General features: G+C 43.3%; 1 protein-coding gene across 2 annotated transcripts in view; it reads left to right on the forward strand.

Moving 5' to 3' along the window:
- Positions 1-5839, forward strand: part of JAKMIP2 (janus kinase and microtubule interacting protein 2) — a 66472-nt gene extending 60633 nt beyond the window's left edge. For both annotated transcript variants that reach the window (XM_058677698.1, XM_058677699.1), the window contains one exon: positions 5287-5839. Coding sequence is in view for 1 of the 2 variants with exons in the window: in XM_058677699.1 (XP_058533682.1) it covers positions 5287-5307 (21 nt within the window). In the remaining variant the exon portion in view is untranslated. The remainder of the gene's footprint in view (positions 1-5286) is intronic.
- The last annotated feature ends 16165 nt before the right edge of the window (positions 5840-22004 follow it).

Raw genomic sequence — 22004 nt, forward strand, 5'->3', positions numbered from 1 at the left:
GTACATGATCCACAATCAACAAATGCTCTTTAAAAAATAATCCTGGTGATACTGTGTTAAGGGGGAAGAAATGTCCTATTTTAAGACTGTCTTTCATAAGCCTATGGATACTATCAAACCTCATGTCTTAGTCTGTTTTGCTACTATAGAACAATGCCTGAGGTTGAGTACATGATTTGCATGTAACACACACACACACACACACACATACTTATGTCTCAGGGTACTGGAGGCTGAGAAGTTCAAAATTAAGGTGCTGACAGGCATCACGTGCACTGTGAACTTTGTTTCTGACTCCAGGATGGCACCTTGTTGCAGTATCTTGCAGATCAGTTGGCTTATGTCTGCACACAGTGGAAGGGGTGCAAGGACAAGAATGAGCCCAGCTCATTCCCTCCAGTCCTTTCACAAGGAGCTTATCCTATCCATGAAGGCAGACCTCTCATGGCACAGTCACCTCCTAAAAACACCACCTTGTAACACTACCAAAACAGGGATCAAATGTCAACAAATATTCCAGAGGGGACATAAACATTTAAATCACTATACTCTCTAAAAATGTATCTTTCCTTTAGAAGTTTATTTATTATTTTTATTGGAAAGTCAGATCTACAAAGAAGGAGAGACAGAGAGAAATATCTTCCTTCTGCCAGTTCACTCCTCAAATGGCCACAACAGCTGGAACTGAACTGATCTGAAACTAGGAGCTCTGAGCTTCTTCCTGGTCTCCCATGTGGATGCAGGTTCTCAAGACTTTGGACCATCCTCTACTGCTTTCCCAGGCCACACGCGAGGAGCTGGAAGGGAAATAAAACCGGCTCCCATATGGAAATCCTGGCGGTTGTAAGGCAAGGATTTTAACTAATTGGTTATCATGCCGGACCCACAAAATTAATTTATAATATCAAAAGTAGCAAGTGGTATTATTTACTTTTATTTGAGGGTTGAATGATATGTAGGCAAAAACAACTAATATAATAGCTGACACACAGAAAGGCTCATTCAAAGTCAAGTTCCTAATGTCTGGAACATTCAGGATCTACTTCTGTTTGCCTAGACAATATTCCCAACACTACTGTCAATGGGTAATATGAGAATCCCATTTTTTCCCACCCTAGAGGAAATCAGGGACCCTCTTCAGGTTCTCTGAGTTCAAAGAGGTTTTTCGTTCATTGATATTGTCTATCTTCCCCAATTGGCTCATAAAATACAATTGCTTAGCAATCGTTAGTATGACCTCCTCTGTTTGATAGTAGTCATAACAACACTACAGTTTATTAAACAGCGTGTGGTAGAGTGTTGGGGGTGTGTTAAGTGCCCGAGATGGCCCCCAGGTGTTCAGATGACAGCATTCTTTCAGAGGTCACTTGTGTCAACATAGCACTATGACAGAACATCTGATGGCATTTGGTCAAGCCCCAAAAATGACAGCTCCAGTTGCTGTTTTACAGAGGAGAAGACTGAAGCCCAGCACTCTTAGGCACCCGTTTTGCCTTCGTGGCCAAGTTGCTGCCTGGGATGCCCATATCTCAAATTTGAGTGCATGGTGTGAGTCTTGGTTGTTCTGCTGCCAATCCAGCTTCTTGCTAGTCCACATTCTGGTAGGAAGCAGATGGCTCAAGTTCCTACATGCTTGTCACCTAAGTGGAAGATCTGGGTTGAGGACTTCAACATAGTCAAGCCCAGGATGTTCCTAGTACTTGAGGAGTAAATTACTAGGGAGAAAACCTCTCTCTCTCTCTCTCTGTCTCTCTCTCTCTCTCTCGTGTGTATGTGTGTGCATGTGTCTCTCTTCCTTTCAAATAAAATGTCACTAATAAAAAGTGAAAACTGGGCCCAGCGCAGTGGCCTAGCAGCTAAGGTCCTCACCTTGAAGGAGCCAGGATCTCATATGGGTACCGGTTCTAATCCGGGCAGCTCCACTTCCCATCCAGCTCCCTGTTTGTGGCCTGGGAAAGCGGTCGAGGACGGCCCAAAGCCTTGGAACCCTGCACCTGCATGGGAGAGCTGGAGGAAGTTCCTGGCTCCTGGCTCCAGATCGGCACAGCACTGGTCGTTGTGCTCACTTGGGGAGTGAACCAGCAGATGGGAGATCTTCCTCTCTATGTCTCCTCCTCTCTATGTATCTGACTTTGCAATAAAAATTAGTAAATCTTTAAAAAAGTGAAAACCAAAAGAACCCCTGTGACCTGTCAGATACCTGAAGTAAGTCAGAATTGTAAGTCCAAAGCCAGGGGATGGGAACTCAATCCAGGTCTTCCACATAATGGTCAGAAAATAATTGCGCTATCACTGTTGCACCCCAGGATCTGTGTTATTGTCAGGAGGAAGAGCCAGGGACCGAACCCAGGTACTTCTACTTCAGACACAAACTTTTTAATTGCTAGGCTAATTTCACATCCCACTCTGTTGGTCTTTAAAACTGCAAGTGCTTACTCAAATGGTGGGTTTAACTTCAGTTGTGATAGAAATAATGCATATGAACCTCTTTACCATTATGTAAATTTAAAAAATTATCTGAAAAAAATAAAAACAAAAAAGAAAAAGGAGTAAAGGGATTGAGAAAAGAAGGGAATGTGTTCTTAGAATTGTATCTACAAATCACATTGGAGCTATTACGAAACTAAAATTGAAATTTAAAAATGTTTTAAAACAAAATGAAGACTTTCTGCATGTGCAATTTGGCATAGATTTAAGATTTAATCTCTGACAGTTTATGTAGGGAAAGTTTGCACATAAGACTTTATGTTCAAAACGAGTTTACATATGAGAAGTAGACAGAAAGTCCATAGAAATATATATTATGGGAAAACAAATGTTTTAAAACTTTTTTGCATTCATGTAACTAATCTTTTAATTCTAACTCTGATGAAAATATTGAACTTTCCATATATTTCATTGTATGTATACAAATAGGAAAACAGGTGTGTATTCCTTAAAGACTATTTTAGATAGCTTCAGACTCGTTCTCTATTCCACAATGTAACTGCAGAATATTGTATTTGTTAACTAGGTGCCTAAGGTTCTCACCTCAGTGGAATATGAATATGAATTTGATCTATTTTCTTAAATCATGGCTTTCACTCAGATTCTGTCCTGTTTCCCTCTCTCAGCCTATTTAGATTGGGTGCTAAATTTGCAGTCACATTAAGCTTTCCAAAGCCTTGCCTAGGTTAAAAGTGCCATCTGAGGCTCTGTTTCATCTCATTCCTTCTCTTAGTCTGAGCCAGGTACTTCTGTGGAGGGGTTGGGTCGGGTCATGGTCAACCCCAAGAGAACTCTTGTCTTTCCCTTCCTCTTCAAAACTCAGCTCTTCTTGAGGACAGGGAGGTAGAGAGGGGTGTTGATTTAACCTCTCACTTCCATTAACAGTGGAGGTGGCTGTTCCTCTGGCAACGACTGACCATGATGCCTTTCCTGGAACCAGTGACCAAAGACTGGCCACTCTGGGGGACAAATATGTGAGTTCCTCACAAGACTACACTGAGCATGCCCTGTGCACCATTCCTAACCTGGACAGGGGCTGACTTATCCCACTGACACTCTGGCTCCTGCCATTGGTGTCACAACAGCACGTTCTTTACAGTCTGGCTGCCTGTTGATGAAGGATGGGAAGGCAGACAACTGCCCTACTGGCCCTGTCTGCTCTGGCATCCCTCTCCCGAGGGAAGGTGAGGGAGGCAGTGGTTGGGAAGCAGACAAGCCAATCTCCCTGTTCCTGTGTACCGCTCATTTCTTGGTTCTTCTCAGAACCCATCCCGCACACCCTCAATGTGGTCTTATCTCAACACTGCACTTCCTTCCCACCACTTCTCTCCGACTCTAGCGTGCATTCCTCCTAGTCTTACTCAGTGTTGGCAGCAAGATGGGATCCACAAATCTGCATTCCACGTATTTCTAATTTACATGTACAATACTAATGTCCTTGAATGGAGTGAACTGGAAGTGTTCTTGCAATACTTAAATTGTCTCCTACTCCTTCCATATGGATCTTGATGACCATTTGTGGGTCAATTGCAAAGTCCTCCTAAAAAGTGACCATCTTTATTTTAACAACAAAGAAACTGAATTTGTCTTGGAAAGAGATATTTCATTTCTTCTCTTCAGATTTGAAAGCCCTTATCCTGAAGTGGTGCAGCACAACACATCCTCTTTGCCATTTGTGGCTTTCGATGACCTAGACATCTAACCAAGGGAAAATCCAGACACACCATGTGAAGAGGAACCTGGAGTCCAGATGGCAACTGCCACAGAATACGTGCTTTCCAAGCACCTATCTAGGCCAACCAGAAAACTCTTGTAGCAAGATTCCCAGGGAGTCCTCCAATCTGGATGTCAGAGTGGAGACAAACTGCGTAACCAGAAGCAGGGCAGGCTAAATCACGTCAGTAGTTAAAGAGCACAGAGAGGATTGCACTGTAAGTAACACCTTAGCGCCTGTTTGGAGGCAAAATGATTCAGCTGCACTTCAAAAAAACATACATTTATTTATTTGAAAGGCCAAGTACCAGAAAGAGAGGAAAAGACTGAGTACCAGAAGAGAGGAAAAGACTGAACGAGAGAGAGAGAAGGAGAGAGAGAAAGAGAGAGATCATTGATTTTGCTGCAGTGACTGGAGCTGGGACAGGCTGAAACCAGGAGCCTTCCCAGGAACATAAACAGAGAGCTGGAATGGAAATGGAGCAGCCAAGGCTTTAACCAGTGCCCGTAGGGGATGCCACAGGTAGTGGTTTAGCGTGCTGCGACACAGCACAGATCCTTCAGTGTGAGCTTCCAGAATCACCTTGAAAAGATCAGATGAAGAGGCAACAATGACAATAGCTAACATTTCAGGCCTTTTATTGTGGAACGAGAATTGTTAATTACTTTAAATATGAGTACTCCAAAAACATTTGCAGAAGTGGAATTAAAAGATAAGTGTATTTTGGTGCAAAGAAATTAAAATCCATGCATGCTAGAAGTCTTCAAAAAAGCCTCATGAAAATGCATGTTATGAAATAGCTGCACGGATTTCAACTTTCTTTTTGTGCACGGAATAAGCTGCTTATTCCATTTTCCGTGAACTTTTTGAGATAACTTCTTTGCATTATGTCACAACAATCCTAAAAATACATACCTCTATTTTCTCATTTAAAATTAAAATAGCTAAGCTTAGCAATGTCATGGAATTTGCACAAAATCACACAGCTCAAAGAGTTGGTAAGGATTAAAAAATAGTTAATACCTTTTTTTTCTGATACAGCTAATAACAGCATTGATGATTAAAGAAGTTTTCCTGTTTTACAGAGTAACCGAAATCATGGATAAGACCCCAGAAAGATAAAATGCTTTTAAACCTTCAACGATGGCAAAATTGTTTACACCAACAAGAGGGAGATGGGAACTATGAACTCTCCTGTAGCCAGGACTACACATGTGTATTTTAAAGCCATTATTCAAGGTTTCTTACTTGACAGTTCCTACATGACCCTGTTGAAAATCTACACTATATGCTGCATTTAATGAAACATGTATATGTCAAACCAGAAGAAAAGACCTATAAACAATATATTGTGTAAAGAAAAATTTCAGCAATGGAACCAGTTTCAGCAAATCAACAATGATGTGTCTTGGGCATGGAACCAAAGTTACAATGAAACATTCAACCTCTGCTGTGCAGGGGGCTCTTTTAACGTAACACCACACCCCACCCCATGGAAAACACTAGTCCAGACAATAAACATCACTTTCAAAAAAAAATCAATACCATCACAAAAATAAACCAAGGGTGGGTGGGGAATAAAGCACGAGGAGAAACAATGAGGAGATATTTACAATAAAATGTTTCGTTTGAAAAGTCTGGTTTCTTACTACAGGGATTTGCTTTCCTGTCTTTTTGATTGCTTTAAACTCAGGAACAGAGATATCCGCTGTTTGAATGGGAAGAAAAACACCCTCCGTCCGTATGGTTCATCTGCTAAAGGTGGCGCTTGTGGAAAGCATTCCACAGATGACAGATGAGCTGGACCACAGCAACCCTGACTAAGCCGGCAACCAAGTCAAGGGACCCACCTGGGGACTTGAGAAATAAAAGCAGATTGGACTGTTCCCTGTCCTTCCAGGTCTGCATCTCTGCCAACAACAGACCGATCTCACTCATGCTGGAAATGAAGAGAAGGACCCTTCAATCCCAAGCTCCTGACTTAGTTCTGCTTAGAAAGTCTACATCTATAGGGAACAAGGGCCAGACAGCATCTCTGAATCTTTCCGTTTCCAAAACGCTGATGTTCAAATGGCTTTTAAAATTGCCTGCAGATGAGTATGCTAAATGGTTTGGGTGTAAACACCTCATGGTGATGAGTAAATGTGTACCAACAGTTGGGTTTGCAGAGAGATGTGACTATGAAACAAAATTAGAATTATTTTTAAAGTATCCTGATATGCCCAGGGCAATCTAACCTCTTGTTGTTCAGAGCGTGATGACGTTTTTCCCAGACAGCTGACAGCAACAAGACAGCGCTACTTTTTTATATAAAATGACACTCATTGATAAGGTCCTTTTTCTACCAGAGACAATGAGAAGATTGGTACTTTTCCTAAGTTATGTATTACTGAGTCTCGGATTCAATTTTGAGAGCAGATATATGTTCCCGGAAAGCTAATTTTACACCTCATTTCCTGTAGAGAACAAAAACAACCTCAATTTTTCAAATTTTCAAGGTTTTCTTTCTGGGCTATTCACAAGCATAGAAAATACATGTAGGGGGCCAGAAACTTTCTAGGAAATACTACACAAACCTTTCCATATCTGATCCTTCAGTTTTAACTCTGGCATTTTCAGAGCCAGAACAGGAACTGAAACATGAACAAAACGCCTGGAATGCTGGAGTCCCACTTTTGGTTCTGTTGTTTACTGCTGGCCCAGGTACCTTTGGCCCAGTCACTTATCCTCTCCGTGCCTGTTTCCTCATCCGCAAATGGGGTTAAATGCTTTTTTTTCATATGATTTTCTTTGCAATTCTGGATCAAGAGGTGCTGACAGTAGCACAAAGTGCTTTGTAACTATTACAACTGCTGTATTATTTGACTTTCTTGTGTTGTTGAGATAAAAGATCCCCCCCCCCCCCCCCGCCGTGTAACAAAATAGTGTATCAGTTTGCTTGAATTTAAGCACTGAAGTTATCCCATCAAACTACCTGGGACATCGTTAGCAATAAAGAGAGAGAGATCTAAACCCAGGATCTCAAAATAATCTATAGCAAATAGGTCATCTCATGCTTTGGAATGAGAGAAAAGAGCATATTAATGAGAGCATTTGCATATTATGCCATCATACAAAACTCTGCCTTTATCACATGAGAGCCTACCATGACCTGAAGGCTTGGCGTCAGTTGGCATCTAACTAGCCAGATTGTCTCTTTCATTTTGAAGGGAGAACAAGTCATGTTTCCTAGAAGACAAAGTAGACCTGTTGGATTCTGCTCAACCTCTCAGGTCACATCTACAGTGTCTTGATTCAATTCCAGCAAACGCAATAAGGAAATATGGAAGAGGAAAAGTTCCTCTCCCATGGCTCAGACTTTTATCTTCCACTGTAATCTACTACCAGTCCCAGCACCTCTCCGAGTTGATCCACACTCCAATTGTCCCACAAAACATATCTTCTCTTTATTTGGTTCTGCCACCAAGAAACTCATCGTTTAAAACGGGAGTCTATCATACACAAAATCACACAAGAGCAGCAGCAGCAAGGATGATCATCTTCACAGCTTTCCACGTATTTAGGGTAAAATGCAGAGGAGAGTCCTCTTCTTGCTTAAGATCCAGAAAACGAGCATTAACAACTTTCTGTAGATTGTAGGTGTCATGATGATATTTTTACCAAGTCTTGCCTCTGGTCTTCTAAAGTAAATCATTGGATAAACCTAGCTATCTGACCCATTTCCACAATACTAAAAGTATCAGCAAAAGGTTAGTTTTGCATTCTAGTCGCTCACAGATCTATGGAAGTGGGCCACGTCTGTGAGAATGCTTCCCTCACATACATTGTTCAGGAAGAATAAACAGAATGTCTCCTCCGACATGGGAAGCGCTACCAGGAACAGATATCGTCCACTCTGTGGCTGTGCTATCCTGACGCATCTGGCCAGTGAGTAGTAGCAATCAGAATAGCGTCCTTCCAGGTTAAGGTTTCTTAATAAAATGTTTATTCTTCAGATAATAAACATAACTATCAAAAACAGATTAAGACGAAAACTCTAATTTAGTAGTTATTCAGGACCGCAAAAAAAATTCATGAGAAAGGAAGAAAAAGGGACAGATTGGACTCAACTGTCATAGTAGAACCAGTTTTTAATGCCCCCCAAACATTTTGAGGAAGCAGTAGTTTAAATGATCGCCAAAAGCGAGGATTGAGGGAGGGAAGAAACAATTGTGCTGTGATTTCCCTTCAGTTGACAATAAACATGAATGAAGGTACAACCGTTACGTTCAGTGCAGAAGCTGTATAATGCACGGGTCATCACTGAAGAAGGAAAACATGAGTGCTCTACTAGTAAGAGAAGAGCTAAAGTTTGACCAAAAAAAAGTTGTGCTACAATATTTTACTTCAACTGGATGCTGATTGTTTTTCATCTCAACTACATTTCTGGCAAACCTAGCCCTATTTACTTATTTATTGTTGACTGTTTCTGCAAACCAATTGTGTGACACATACGTTCAATGTCTTCAATGTAATAATTTATAAGTTCATTGCTTTTAAATGAAGCATATCTTTGTAAACTGCCTGAGTTCTTACGTAAACTGTAAAAGAGTATCCGTTGACCTTTTGTGTTGATGTTTAAATAATTGCACCACCTGTGTTGTTACATCCACATAGGTGGACAGCATAAACAATTTATTTTTTAAATATTTGATTGCATTTTTCATATTGGCAAATTGCACAGAATACACAAAAACACATCTACAGAATAAGGTTTCACTGTGTGTTTTGAGGTTATAATACTTATGGCCCTTTGTGAAGTTTTAGTAATTCAAATCTGGTAATTTAAGGATAGCTTTTAGTTACTTAAATCGATCGCCTTAGTAACTTAGATTTATCTTCTGGGTTGAAAAAGGTTGATCACTTTTGGAAGATCAGAAATTAAGGCAAATCTTAGATGATTGTTTGTCAGGTGAATGTTTCCAGGAAGGGCTCCACTCCCTCTTTAATTGAACATCTGATTTCCAAAGAGGGAGGAGGATGTGGAACCATGGGCCAGAGGTCTTAAGGGAGGACAGTTTCCACTCTGTTCAACTGCCTTGTCATTTCTAGATAATACAGTGCACTGGGACTGTGTTTCAGGCATGTTGGCAAGAGGATTCAGACGTAATGGAAGGTTGGAGTTGATCCTCATTAGCCCTGTTAAAAAAAGTGCCAAATTCTCTGATTCATTTCAGAACAGGGTAGGTCAGATTCACATTTCTTTTCTTTCTTTAGCTGAAAAGTTTAGTCCTACCTGAATACATCTTCTGTTGTTGGGAATCTAACACTCGAATCACTAAAGATAGAATACATTAAGTCTTGGCAACCTCACAAAATCAGGATTATGATTTTCCATTCTCCACCTAGTGTATCAAACTTTGTGGCATATGCAGGTGGTTGAGTTGGTAACATTTCCTGTTTTTGCTTATTTTTTTGCACTGAGACCTCTGCACCCATACATTTATTTCCATTCTTGTTACAAAGTTTGGTTGGGTGGGAGTGTAGCATCGCTAAACAATGTTGAATTCAGTTTTGCCTACAACTGAGACCCCACAGACTTACTAAAGAGTCATGACACAGTTTCCTCAACTGGAAGCGGCTCCCAAGCAGCCACTAATGACAGCAACCACTTATCTTTTGGATGACAGTTCACACCATGTGCCTATTTCCTCCCGTGGACCGTAAGAGTTTGCCGCGACGAGGCAGACAGAAATCAGAACATGATGGTAAACAGAAGCACTGGGTCGAGCCTCTGTGCGAAAATGGAGGACAGGAAGGGTTTCCCGATGCTGCCCTGCCCTCACGTGTGCTTCAGCATCTTGTATCTCTGCTCAGTACTAGTCCCCTGTGCCTCTTCCTCCCCCTCACCTCTGTTCCTGACTACTATGTCCCGCTGGTGATTAAGCCAGAGGCTATCGTTTCTTTCAGTGATCCAGACCCAAGCAATATATTTGTTTTTTTGAAAGAGTTAACAGAAAATCCCAGCACAATCTATAGTACTAGCGTTAGCCAAAAGCCCCGTATCTTTCACAACTATGACTCCCGTTCCAAGGAGTATTCATGCATGTTTTAACTCTCAAGGCTCAGTTCTGTGAGAACGCAAGTATAGAGCTAAGATAGTTGGACACATATCTCCTTAAATGTCTACTGTGTTACTATGGTCAAGGGGCCAATTTCTCAAAGATTTCATCCAATCAGCTGCCTCCATTGTGGTTCTTTCTCTCCACCTCATTAGCATGACTCCATATATTACTTCAGTGCTTGAATAGTAATGGAAGAAAAGTATAAACTGAATTTTACCAGAATGGTCCGAGAAAGTTCACTGAACATGTACATGTACTGTATGTATTACCGTAGAGATTGAAATCAATTTACTGTATGTAAAGTTTTATGAATGGTTATTTTATAATTTATGTATTTAAAATAGGAATCAATTCCAGTGTTTTAGTTTATATGAAAATAAAACAAGCTGCATTTTTAAAAAAAAGACCTTTATCTTGCGCTATTCATAATATTATTGGATTTTTCACTTTTTATTTATTTTGATTTTATTTGAGAGAGGAGAGTGAGAGATCTTGCATGTACTGGGTCACTACCCAAATGCTCACGCATCCAGGGATGGACCAGGAGGAAGCCCAGAGCCCAGCGCTGGATCCAGGTCACCTGCCCGAGTGGCAGATGCAGCTTTTGACTCGCGTCCACTGACTCCCTAAATGCACATTAGAAAGAAGCTGGATTGGAAGGAGGGCCCAGACTTTGACCAGACACTCCAGCAGGGGGTGCAGTTGTGTCAACTGATGATTTAAGCAGCTCTGCTTCATGCCTGCCTTGAACTTTTATTTAAATTGAATTATTATATACTTTAGGAAAACAGGTACGACAAATCAGGGCCAAATAAGGCAAAATGAGGAATGTCTATAGCTTCTCATGAAAGCTGCTTGTAATCTGCTAAATGGGAAATGAAACGATTGAGTAGAAGTCAGATGCCTTGACATGCTGTAACGTCAGTGCCTAGACTGCAGAAAACTGATAAGATGCCACACACTTCCCTTCAACAGGGTGAGGGAGAGGAGAGCTTGTCCTGTGAATGCCTTAACCACTCTAGTCTCTCACATGCTGCTCTCACGCCAGCAGGCCTTTTTCTGTTCTTTGAACGTTCCTGAAGCAGCACGTTCGACTGGATCCTTTGTTCGGGGAGGTACAGAAAAGGTGGATACATGTTTGTCTCCTTTTACACAACTTTTATTTTTGCCCATTGAATAAGAGTGCTTTCCACAAGGTATGCCAGAGGGTGATGAGGTGGATTTGATGCCATTGTTGTGTAAGTTTATAGTCCAGTGACAAACGAAATCCAAGTGCAGTCAGTGTTGAATGAACAAAAGGCACAAAGCTACAAGTCCCGAAGTGCCCGGACCTGCCCCCAGCGCAGTGACAGGTGCGTGGGCTCCCTTCTCTGTCTTCTCCATCACTCTCTGCATCATCTTTCCTGGGCTCCACTGCCTTTACTTCTGTCCTCTGCCTGCTATGCTGCGTCATTCCTGGTAAGTCTCTCATCTCAACAAATACAGCAGTTTTCTACTTAAAGTACCCCTTTTGGAATATACTCTGCTCGTTGCCTACAGCTTGATTTCCTGCACAAATGATACTAGAATAATGCCAGAATATGCTTTTCTTTATAATTCCTCCTTGGCTCCCAATGCCTACCTGGTATGACCTATAAAATGTTTGTAGAGGGACCCGGTGTGGTAACCTAGATGCTTAAGTCCTCACCTTGCATGCGCCAGTATCCCATATGGGTGCCGGTTTATGTCCCAGCAGCCCCAGTTCCGATCCAGCATCCTGCTTGTAGACTGGGAAGGCCTGGGAAAGCTTGTAGCTTGGGATCCTGTACCCCACGTGGGAGACCCAGAAGAAGCTTCTGGCTCCTGGCTCCGGAATGACTGAACTCTGGCTACTGTGGCCACTTGGGGAGTGAATCATCAGACAGAAGATCTTCCTCTCTGTCTCTCCTCCTCTCTGTATATCTGACTTTCCAATAGAAATAAATAAATAAATCTTTAAAAAATGTAAAATGTTTGTAGAAACTAAGCATTTAGCAACAAAAATGTGGCCTTACAGTAACAGAGTAGGGGACTACAACCAAATTAAACACAGCCACTGTTTTATTAATTTATTTTAAAGAGAGAGGGATATCCTCCATCTGTTCTTTTCACTCCCCTAAATATGTGTACAAGCCAGGCCTGGATCAGGTCACACGTCAGGGCCAGGATCTCAGTCTGGGTATTTCAGATGGATGTTAAGACCCCAAGGATGTGCCAGCAGGTGCACCTCCTTTCAACAGCCCAGGGCTGCCATCCGCTGTCTCCTCCAACACACACCTTCACCCACACACATGAGCCTTGGGAGGCCCACACAGCTGGTTGTTGCACACTCAGGTCAAGTTCATGTTTGAGAATGTTGGCTGGGTACTCTCTGTGGGTAGGAATGCTCATCTTCATGTTCTCTATCTGAAAAAAAAAAACAACCCACTTGTTCTTCAAGAATGAAGCTAGCCATCACAGTCATTAGACAAAATCTCTGTTTGCTCCCCCAGAGCATTCTTGGTGTACCATCTTACTATTTGCCACGTAAAGTTGCTTGTTCCACAACAAAAGCCGAAACCATGAAATAATATCTTTTCTCATGCTTCAGTCCCCAGCTCGTGGCACAGCTTCTGGTATCCAGCAGAGTCTTGGTAAAGTACCGTAATTCTGCAGTTTGTGAACTGGACAGTGGAGGAAGAACACGTATTTTGAGGAGAAGATGGCAAGAAGGCTTTACCAAGGCAGAAATGAGCCCACTGGGTTATTTGGTTGGAAATGCATTTTGGCTTGGCTCTTTTTGTTTGTTTTCTCTGTTAATTCTTTTTTTTTTCTTTTCGTTCTTTTTCGTTTTTGAAGGAGACCCCGTTCTTCCCCCTGCCCCGCTCCCAACTCTAAAGCTCTTCAGATAACATTTAAATATTGCCCGCTCAACCTTTCTCCAGATTCAGGTTCTCTATTCCTCTGTATTCTACTTTCTGGCCACAGGAGGGCAGCATTTGCACAAAAGTCCCAGGAACCTCTGCCGCTGGTGTTCTGTGATGCTTCAGCCCACATCGACAACAAAGCGGCACCTGCGTGTAAGCATTTCCTTTTCGTTCTTACGCCGTGATTCTTCACCATCTCCATTTTTTTCTAGTCTGTCCTTATTTTAGGGAGACTATGCTGTTTTCAGCCAGGCAGCGAATTCGTTGCAAACACAAACGTCCTTGTAAACGGAGAGACCGATTACAGTCTCTACACAGTATTCCAGACTCATTCAGACGCATCCAGGGATGGACCAGGAGGAAGCCCAGAGCCCAGCGCTGGATCCAGGTCACCTGCCCGAGTGGCAGATGCAGCTTTTGACTCGCGTCCACTGACTCCCTAAATGCACATTAGAAAGAAGCTGGATTGGAAGGAGGGCCCAGACTTTGACCAGACACTCCAGCAGGGGGTGCAGTTGTGTCAACTGATGATTTAAGCAGCTCTGCTTCATGCCTGCCTTGAACTTTTATTTAAATTGAATTATTATATACTTTAGGAAAACAGGTACGACAAATCAGGGCCAAATAAGGCAAAATGAGGAATGTCTATAGCTTCTCATGAAAGCTGCTTGTAATCTGCTAAATGGGAAATGAAACGATTGAGTAGAAGTCAGATGCCTTGACATGCTGTAACGTCAGTGCCTAGACTGCAGAAAACTGATAAGATGCCACACACTTCCCTTCAACAGGGTGAGGGAGAGGAGAGCTTGTCCTGTGAATGCCTTAACCACTCTAGTCTCTCACATGCTGCTCTCACGCCAGCAGGCCTTTTTCTGTTCTTTGAACGTTCCTGAAGCAGCACGTTCGACTGGATCCTTTGTTCGGGGAGGTACAGAAAAGGTGGATACATGTTTGTCTCCTTTTACACAACTTTTATTTTTGCCCATTGAATAAGAGTGCTTTCCACAAGGTATGCCAGAGGGTGATGAGGTGGATTTGATGCCATTGTCGTATAAGTTTATAGTCCAGTGACAAACGAAATCCAAGTGCAGTCAGTGTTGAATGAACAAAAGGCACAAAGCTACAAGTCCCGAAGTGCCCGGACCTGCCCCCAGCGCAGTGACAGGTGCGTGGGCTCCCTTCTCTGTCTTCTCCATCACTCTCTGCATCATCTTTCCTGGGCTCCACTGCCTTTACTTCTGTCCTCTGCCTGCTATGCTGCGTCATTCCTGGTAAGTCTCTCATCTCAACAAATACAGCAGTTTTCTACTTAAAGTACCCCTTTTGGAATATACTCTGCTCGTTGCCTACAGCTTGATTTCCTGCACAAATGATACTAGAATAATGCCAGAATATGCTTTTCTTTATAATTCCTCCTTGGCTCCCAATGCCTACCTGGTATGACCTATAAAATGTTTGTAGAGGGACCCGGTGTGGTAACCTAGATGCTTAAGTCCTCACCTTGCATGCGCCAGTATCCCATATGGGTGCCGGTTTATGTCCCAGCAGCCCCAGTTCCGATCCAGCATCCTGCTTGTAGACTGGGAAGGCCTGGGAAAGCTTGTAGCTTGGGATCCTGTACCCCACGTGGGAGACCCAGAAGAAGCTTCTGGCTCCTGGCTCCGGAATGACTGAACTCTGGCTACTGTGGCCACTTGGGGAGTGAATCATCAGACAGAAGATCTTCCTCTCTGTCTCTCCTCCTCTCTGTATATCTGACTTTCCAATAGAAATAAATAAGTCTTAAAAAAATGTAAAATGTTTGTAGAAACTAAGCATTTAGCAACAAAAATGTGGCCTTATAGTAACAGAGTAGGGGACTACAACCAAATTAAACACAGCCACTGTTTTATTAATTTATTTTTTATTTGTTTTTTAAAGATTGATTTTATTTTTATTACAAAGTCAAATATACTGAGAGGAGGAGAGACAGAGAGGAAGTGGAGCTGCCGGGATTAGAACCAGCAGCCCTATGGGATCAAGGCAAGGACCTTAGCAACCAGGCCACGCTGCCGAGCCCTTATTAATTTATTTTAAAGAGAGAGGGATATCCTCCATCTGTTCTTTTCACTTCCCTAAATATGTGTACAAGCCAGGCCTGGATCAGGTCACACGTCAGGGCCAGGATCTCAGTCTGGGTATTTCAGATGGATGTTAAGACCCCAAGGATGTGCCAGCAGGTGCACCTCCTTTCAACAGCCCAGGGCTGCCATCCGCTGTCTCCTCCAACACACACCTTCACCCACACACATGAGCCTTGGGAGGCCCACACAGCTGGTTGTTGCACACTCAGGTCAAGTTCATGTTTGAGAATGTTGGCTGGGTACTCTCTGTGGGTAGGGATGCTCATCTTCATGTTCTCTATCTGAAAAAAAAAACAACCCACTTGTTCTTCAAGAATGAAGTTAGCCATCACAGTCATTAGACAAAATCTCTGTTTGCTCCCCCAGAGCATTCTTGGTGTACCATCTTGCTATTTGCCACGTAAAGTTGCTTGTTCCGCAACAAAAGCCGAAACCATGAAATAATATCTTTTCTCATGCTTCAGTCCCCAGCTCGTGGCACAGCTTCTGGTATCCAGCAGAGTCTTGGTAAAGTACCGTAATTCTGCAGTTTGTGAACTGGACAGTGGAGGAAGAACACGTATTTTGCGGAGAAGATGGCAAGAAGGCTTTACCAAGGCAGAAATGAGCCCACTGGGTTATTTGGTTGGAAATGCATTTTGGCTTGGCTCTTTTTGTTTGTTTTCTCTGTTAATTCTTTTTTTTTTCTTTTCGTTCTTTTTCGTTTTTGAAGGAGACCCCGTTCTTCCCCCTGCCCCGCTCCCAACTCTAAAGCTCTTCAGATAACATTTAAATATTGCCCGCTCAACCTTTCTCCAGATTCAGGTTCTCTATTCCTCTGTATTCTACTTTCTGGCCACAGGAGGGCAGCATTTGCACAAAAGTCCCAGGAACCTCTGCCGCTGGTGTTCTGTGATGCTTCAGCCCACATCGACAACAAAGCGGCACCTGCGTGTAAGCATTTCCTTTTCGTTCTTACGCCGTGATTCTTCACCATCTCCATTTTTTTCTAGTCTGTCCTTATTTTAGGGAGACTATGCTGTTTTCAGCCAGGCAGCGAATTCGTTGCAAACACAAACGTCCTTGTAAACGGAGAGACCGATTACAGTCTCTACACAGTATTCCAGACTCATTCAGACGCATCCAGGGATGGACCAGGAGGAAGCCCAGAGCCCAGCGCTGGATCCAGGTCACCTGCCCGAGTGGCAGATGCAGCTTTTGACTCGCGTCCACTGACTCCCTAAATGCACATTAGAAAGAAGCTGGATTGGAAGGAGGGCCCAGACTTTGACCAGACACTCCAGCAGGGGGTGCAGTTGTGTCAACTGATGATTTAAGCAGCTCTGCTTCATGCCTGCCTTGAACTTTTATTTAAATTGAATTATTATATACTTTAGGAAAACAGGTACGACAAATCAGGGCCAAATAAGGCAAAATGAGGAATGTCTATAGCTTCTCATGAAAGCTGCTTGTAATCTGCTAAATGGGAAATGAAACGATTGAGTAGAAGTCAGATGCCTTGACATGCTGTAACGTCAGTGCCTAGACTGCAGAAAACTGATAAGATGCCACACACTTCCCTTCAACAGGGTGAGGGAGAGGAGAGCTTGTCCTGTGAATGCCTTAACCACTCTAGTCTCTCACATGCTGCTCTCACGCCAGCAGGCCTTTTTCTGTTCTTTGAACGTTCCTGAAGCAGCACGTTCGACTGGATCCTTTGTTCGGGGAGGTACAGAAAAGGTGGATACATGTTTGTCTCCTTTTACACAACTTTTATTTTTGCCCATTGAATAAGAGTGCTTTCCACAAGGTATGCCAGAGGGTGATGAGGTGGATTTGATGCCATTGTCGTGTAAGTTTATAGTCCAGTGACAAACGAAATCCAAGTGCAGTCAGTGTTGAATGAACAAAAGGCACAAAGCTACAAGTCCCGAAGTGCCCGGACCTGCCCCCAGCGCAGTGACAGGTGCGTGGGCTCCCTTCTCTGTCTTCTCCATCACTCTCTGCATCATCTTTCCTGGGCTCCACTGCCTTTACTTCTGTCCTCTGCCTGCTATGCTGCGTCATTCCTGGTAAGTCTCTCATCTCAACAAATACAGCAGTTTTCTACTTAAAGTACCCCTTTTGGAATATACTCTGCTCGTTGCCTACAGCTTGATTTCCTGCACAAATGATACTAGAATAATGCCAGAATATGCTTTTCTTTATAATTCCTCCTTGGCTCCCAATGCCTACCTGGTATGACCTATAAAATGTTTGTAGAGGGACCCGGTGTGGTAACCTAGATGCTTAAGTCCTCACCTTGCATGCGCCAGTATCCCATATGGGTGCCGGTTTATGTCCCAGCAGCCCCAGTTCCGATCCAGCATCCTGCTTGTAGACTGGGAAGGCCTGGGAAAGCTTGTAGCTTGGGATCCTGTACCCCACGTGGGAGACCCAGAAGAAGCTTCTGGCTCCTGGCTCCGGAATGACTGAACTCTGGCTACTGTGGCCACTTGGGGAGTGAATCATCAGACAGAAGATCTTCCTCTCTGTCTCTCCTCCTCTCTGTATATCTGACTTTCCAATAGAAATAAATAAGTCTTAAAAAAATGTAAAATGTTTGTAGAAACTAAGCATTTAGCAACAAAAATGTGGCCTTATAGTAACAGAGTAGGGGACTACAACCAAATTAAACACAGCCACTGTTTTATTAATTTATTTTTTATTTGTTTTTTAAAGATTGATTTTATTTTTATTACAAAGTCAAATATACTGAGAGGAGGAGAGACAGAGAGGAAGTGGAGCTGCCGGGATTAGAACCAGCAGCCCTATGGGATCAAGGCAAGGACCTTAGCAACCAGGCCACGCTGCCGAGCCCTTATTAATTTATTTTAAAGAGAGAGGGATATCCTCCATCTGTTCTTTTCACTTCCCTAAATATGTGTACAAGCCAGGCCTGGATCAGGTCACACGTCAGGGCCAGGATCTCAGTCTGGGTATTTCAGATGGATGTTAAGACCCCAAGGATGTGCCAGCAGGTGCACCTCCTTTCAACAGCCCAGGGCTGCCATCCGCTGTCTCCTCCAACACACACCTTCACCTACACACATGAGCCTTGGGAGGCCCACACAGCTGGTTGTTGCACACTCAGGTCAAGTTCATGTTTGAGAATGTTGGCTGGGTACTCTCTGTGGGTAGGGATGCTCATCTTCATGTTCTCTATCTGAAAAAAAAAACAACCCACTTGTTCTTCAAGAATAAAGTTAGCCATCACAGTCATTAGACAAAATCTCTGTTTGCTCCCCCAGAGCATTCTTGGTGTACCATCTTGCTATTTGCCACGTAAAGTTGCTTGTTCCGCAACAAAAGCCGAAACCATGAAATAATATCTTTTCTCATGCTTCAGTCCCCAGCTCGTGGCACAGCTTCTGGTATCCAGCAGAGTCTTGGTAAAGTACCGTAATTCTGCAGTTTGTGAACTGGACAGTGGAGGAAGAACACGTATTTTGCGGAGAAGATGGCAAGAAGGCTTTACCAAGGCAGAAATGAGCCCACTGGGTTATTTGGTTGGAAATGCATTTTGGCTTGGCTCTTTTTGTTTGTTTTCTCTGTTAATTCTTTTTTTTTTTCTTTTCGTTCTTTTTCGTTTTTGAAGGAGACCCCGTTCTTCCCCCTGCCCCGCTCCCAACTCTAAAGCTCTTCAGATAACATTTAAATATTGCCCGCTCAACCTTTCTCCAGATTCAGGTTCTCTATTCCTCTGTATTCTACTTTCTGGCCACAGGAGGGCAGCATTTGCACAAAAGTCCCAGGAACCTCTGCCGCTGGTGTTCTGTGATGCTTCAGCCCACATCGACAACAAAGCGGCACCTGCGTGTAAGCATTTCCTTTTCGTTCTTACGCCGTGATTCTTCACCATCTCCATTTTTTTCTAGTCTGTCCTTATTTTAGGGAGACTATGCTGTTTTCAGCCAGGCAGCGAATTCGTTGCAAACACAAACGTCCTTGTAAACGGAGAGACCGATTACAGTCTCTACACAGTATTCCAGACTCATTCAGACGCATCCAGGGATGGACCAGGAGGAAGCCCAGAGCCCAGCGCTGGATCCAGGTCACCTGCCCGAGTGGCAGATGCAGCTTTTGACTCGCGTCCACTGACTCCCTAAATGCACATTAGAAAGAAGCTGGATTGGAAGGAGGGCCCAGACTTTGACCAGACACTCCAGCAGGGGGTGCAGTTGTGTCAACTGATGATTTAAGCAGCTCTGCTTCATGCCTGCCTTGAACTTTTATTTAAATTGAATTATTATATACTTTAGGAAAACAGGTACGACAAATCAGGGCCAAATAAGGCAAAATGAGGAATGTCTATAGCTTCTCATGAAAGCTGCTTGTAATCTGCTAAATGGGAAATGAAACGATTGAGTAGAAGTCAGATGCCTTGACATGCTGTAACGTCAGTGCCTAGACTGCAGAAAACTGATAAGATGCCACACACTTCCCTTCAACAGGGTGAGGGAGAGGAGAGCTTGTCCTGTGAATGCCTTAACCACTCTAGTCTCTCACATGCTGCTCTCACGCCAGCAGGCCTTTTTCTGTTCTTTGAACGTTCCTGAAGCAGCACGTTCGACTGGATCCTTTGTTCGGGGAGGTACAGAAAAGGTGGATACATGTTTGTCTCCTTTTACACAACTTTTATTTTTGCCCATTGAATAAGAGTGCTTTCCACAAGGTATGCCAGAGGGTGATGAGGTGGATTTGATGCCATTGTTGTGTAAGTTTATAGTCCAGTGACAAACGAAATCCAAGTGCAGTCAGTGTTGAATGAACAAAAGGCACAAAGCTACAAGTCCCGAAGTGCCCGGACCTGCCCCCAGCGCAGTGACAGGTGCGTGGGCTCCCTTCTCTGTCTTCTCCATCACTCTCTGCATCATCTTTCCTGGGCTCCACTGCCTTTACTTCTGTCCTCTGCCTGCTATGCTGCGTCATTCCTGGTAAGTCTCTCATCTCAACAAATACAGCAGTTTTCTACTTAAAGTACCCCTTTTGGAATATACTCTGCTCGTTGCCTACAGCTTGATTTCCTGCACAAATGATACTAGAATAATGCCAGAATATGCTTTTCTTTATAATTCCTCCTTGGCTCCCAATGCCTACCTGGTATGACCTATAAAATGTTTGTAGAGGGACCCGGTGTGGTAACCTAGATGCTTAAGTCCTCACCTTGCATGCGCCAGTATCCCATATGGGTGCCGGTTTATGTCCCAGCAGCCCCAGTTCCGATCCAGCATCCTGCTTGTAGACTGGGAAGGCCTGGGAAAGCTTGTAGCTTGGGATCCTGTACCCCACGTGGGAGACCCAGAAGAAGCTTCTGGCTCCTGGCTCCGGAATGACTGAACTCTGGCTACTGTGGCCACTTGGGGAGTGAATCATCAGACAGAAGATCTTCCTCTCTGTCTCTCCTCCTCTCTGTATATCTGACTTTCCAATAGAAATAAATAAATAAATCTTAAAAAAAATGTAAAATGTTTGTAGAAACTAAGCATTTAGCAACAAAAATGTGACCTTACAGTAACAGAGTAGGGGACTACAACCAAATTAAACACAGCCACTGTTTTATTAATTTATTTTTTATTTGTTTTTTAAAGATTGATTTTATTTTTATTACAAAGTCATATATACTGAGAGGAGGAGAGACAGAGAGGAAGTGGAGCTGCCGGGATTAGAACCAGCAGCCCTATGGGATCAAGGCAAGGACCTTAGCAACCAGGCCACGCTGCCGAGCCCTTATTAATTTATTTTAAAGAGAGAGGGATATCCTCCATCTGTTCTTTTCACTCCCCTAAATATGTGTACAAGCCAGGCCTGCATCAGGTCACAGGTCAGGGCCAGGATCTCAGTCTGGGTATTTCAGATGGATGTTAAGACCCCAAGGATGTGCCAGCAGGTGCACCTCCTTTCAACAGCCCAGGGCTGCCATCCGCTGTCTCCTCCAACACACACCTTCACCCACACACATGAGCCTTGGGAGGCCCACACAGCTGGTTGTTGCACACTCAGGTCAAGTTCATGTTTGAGAATGTTGGCTGGGTACTCTCTGTGGGTAGGAATGCTCATCTTCATGTTCTCTATCTGAAAAAAAAAAAATCCCACTTGTTCTTCAAGAATGAAGTTAGCCATCACAGTCATTAGACAAAATCTCTGTTTGCTCCCCCAGAGCATTCTTGGTGTACCATCTTACTATTTGCCACGTAAAGTTGCTTGTTCCGCAACAAAAGCCGAAACCATGAAATAATATCTTTTCTCATGCTTCAGTCCCCAGCTCGTGGCACAGCTTCTGGTATCCAGCAGAGTCTTGGTAAAGTACCGTAATTCTGCAGTTTGTGAACTGGACAGTGGAGGAAGAACACGTATTTTGAGGAGAAGATGGCAAGAAGGCTTTACCAAGGCAGAAATGAGCCCACTGGGTTATTTGGTTGGAAATGCATTTTGGCTTGGCTCTTTTTGTTTGTTTTCTCTGTTAATTCTTTTTTTTTTTCTTTTCGTTCTTTTTCGTTTTTGAAGGAGACCCCGTTCTTCTCCCTGCCCCGCTCCCAACTCTAAAGCTCTTCAGATAACATTTAAATATTGCCCGCTCAACCTTTCTCCAGATTCAGGTTCTCTATTCCTCTGTATTCTACTTTCTGGCCAC

The sequence above is a fragment of the Ochotona princeps genome, chromosome 19 (assembly GCF_030435755.1).
Source record: "Ochotona princeps isolate mOchPri1 chromosome 19, mOchPri1.hap1, whole genome shotgun sequence".
Taxonomy (NCBI): Eukaryota; Metazoa; Chordata; class Mammalia; order Lagomorpha; family Ochotonidae; genus Ochotona; species Ochotona princeps.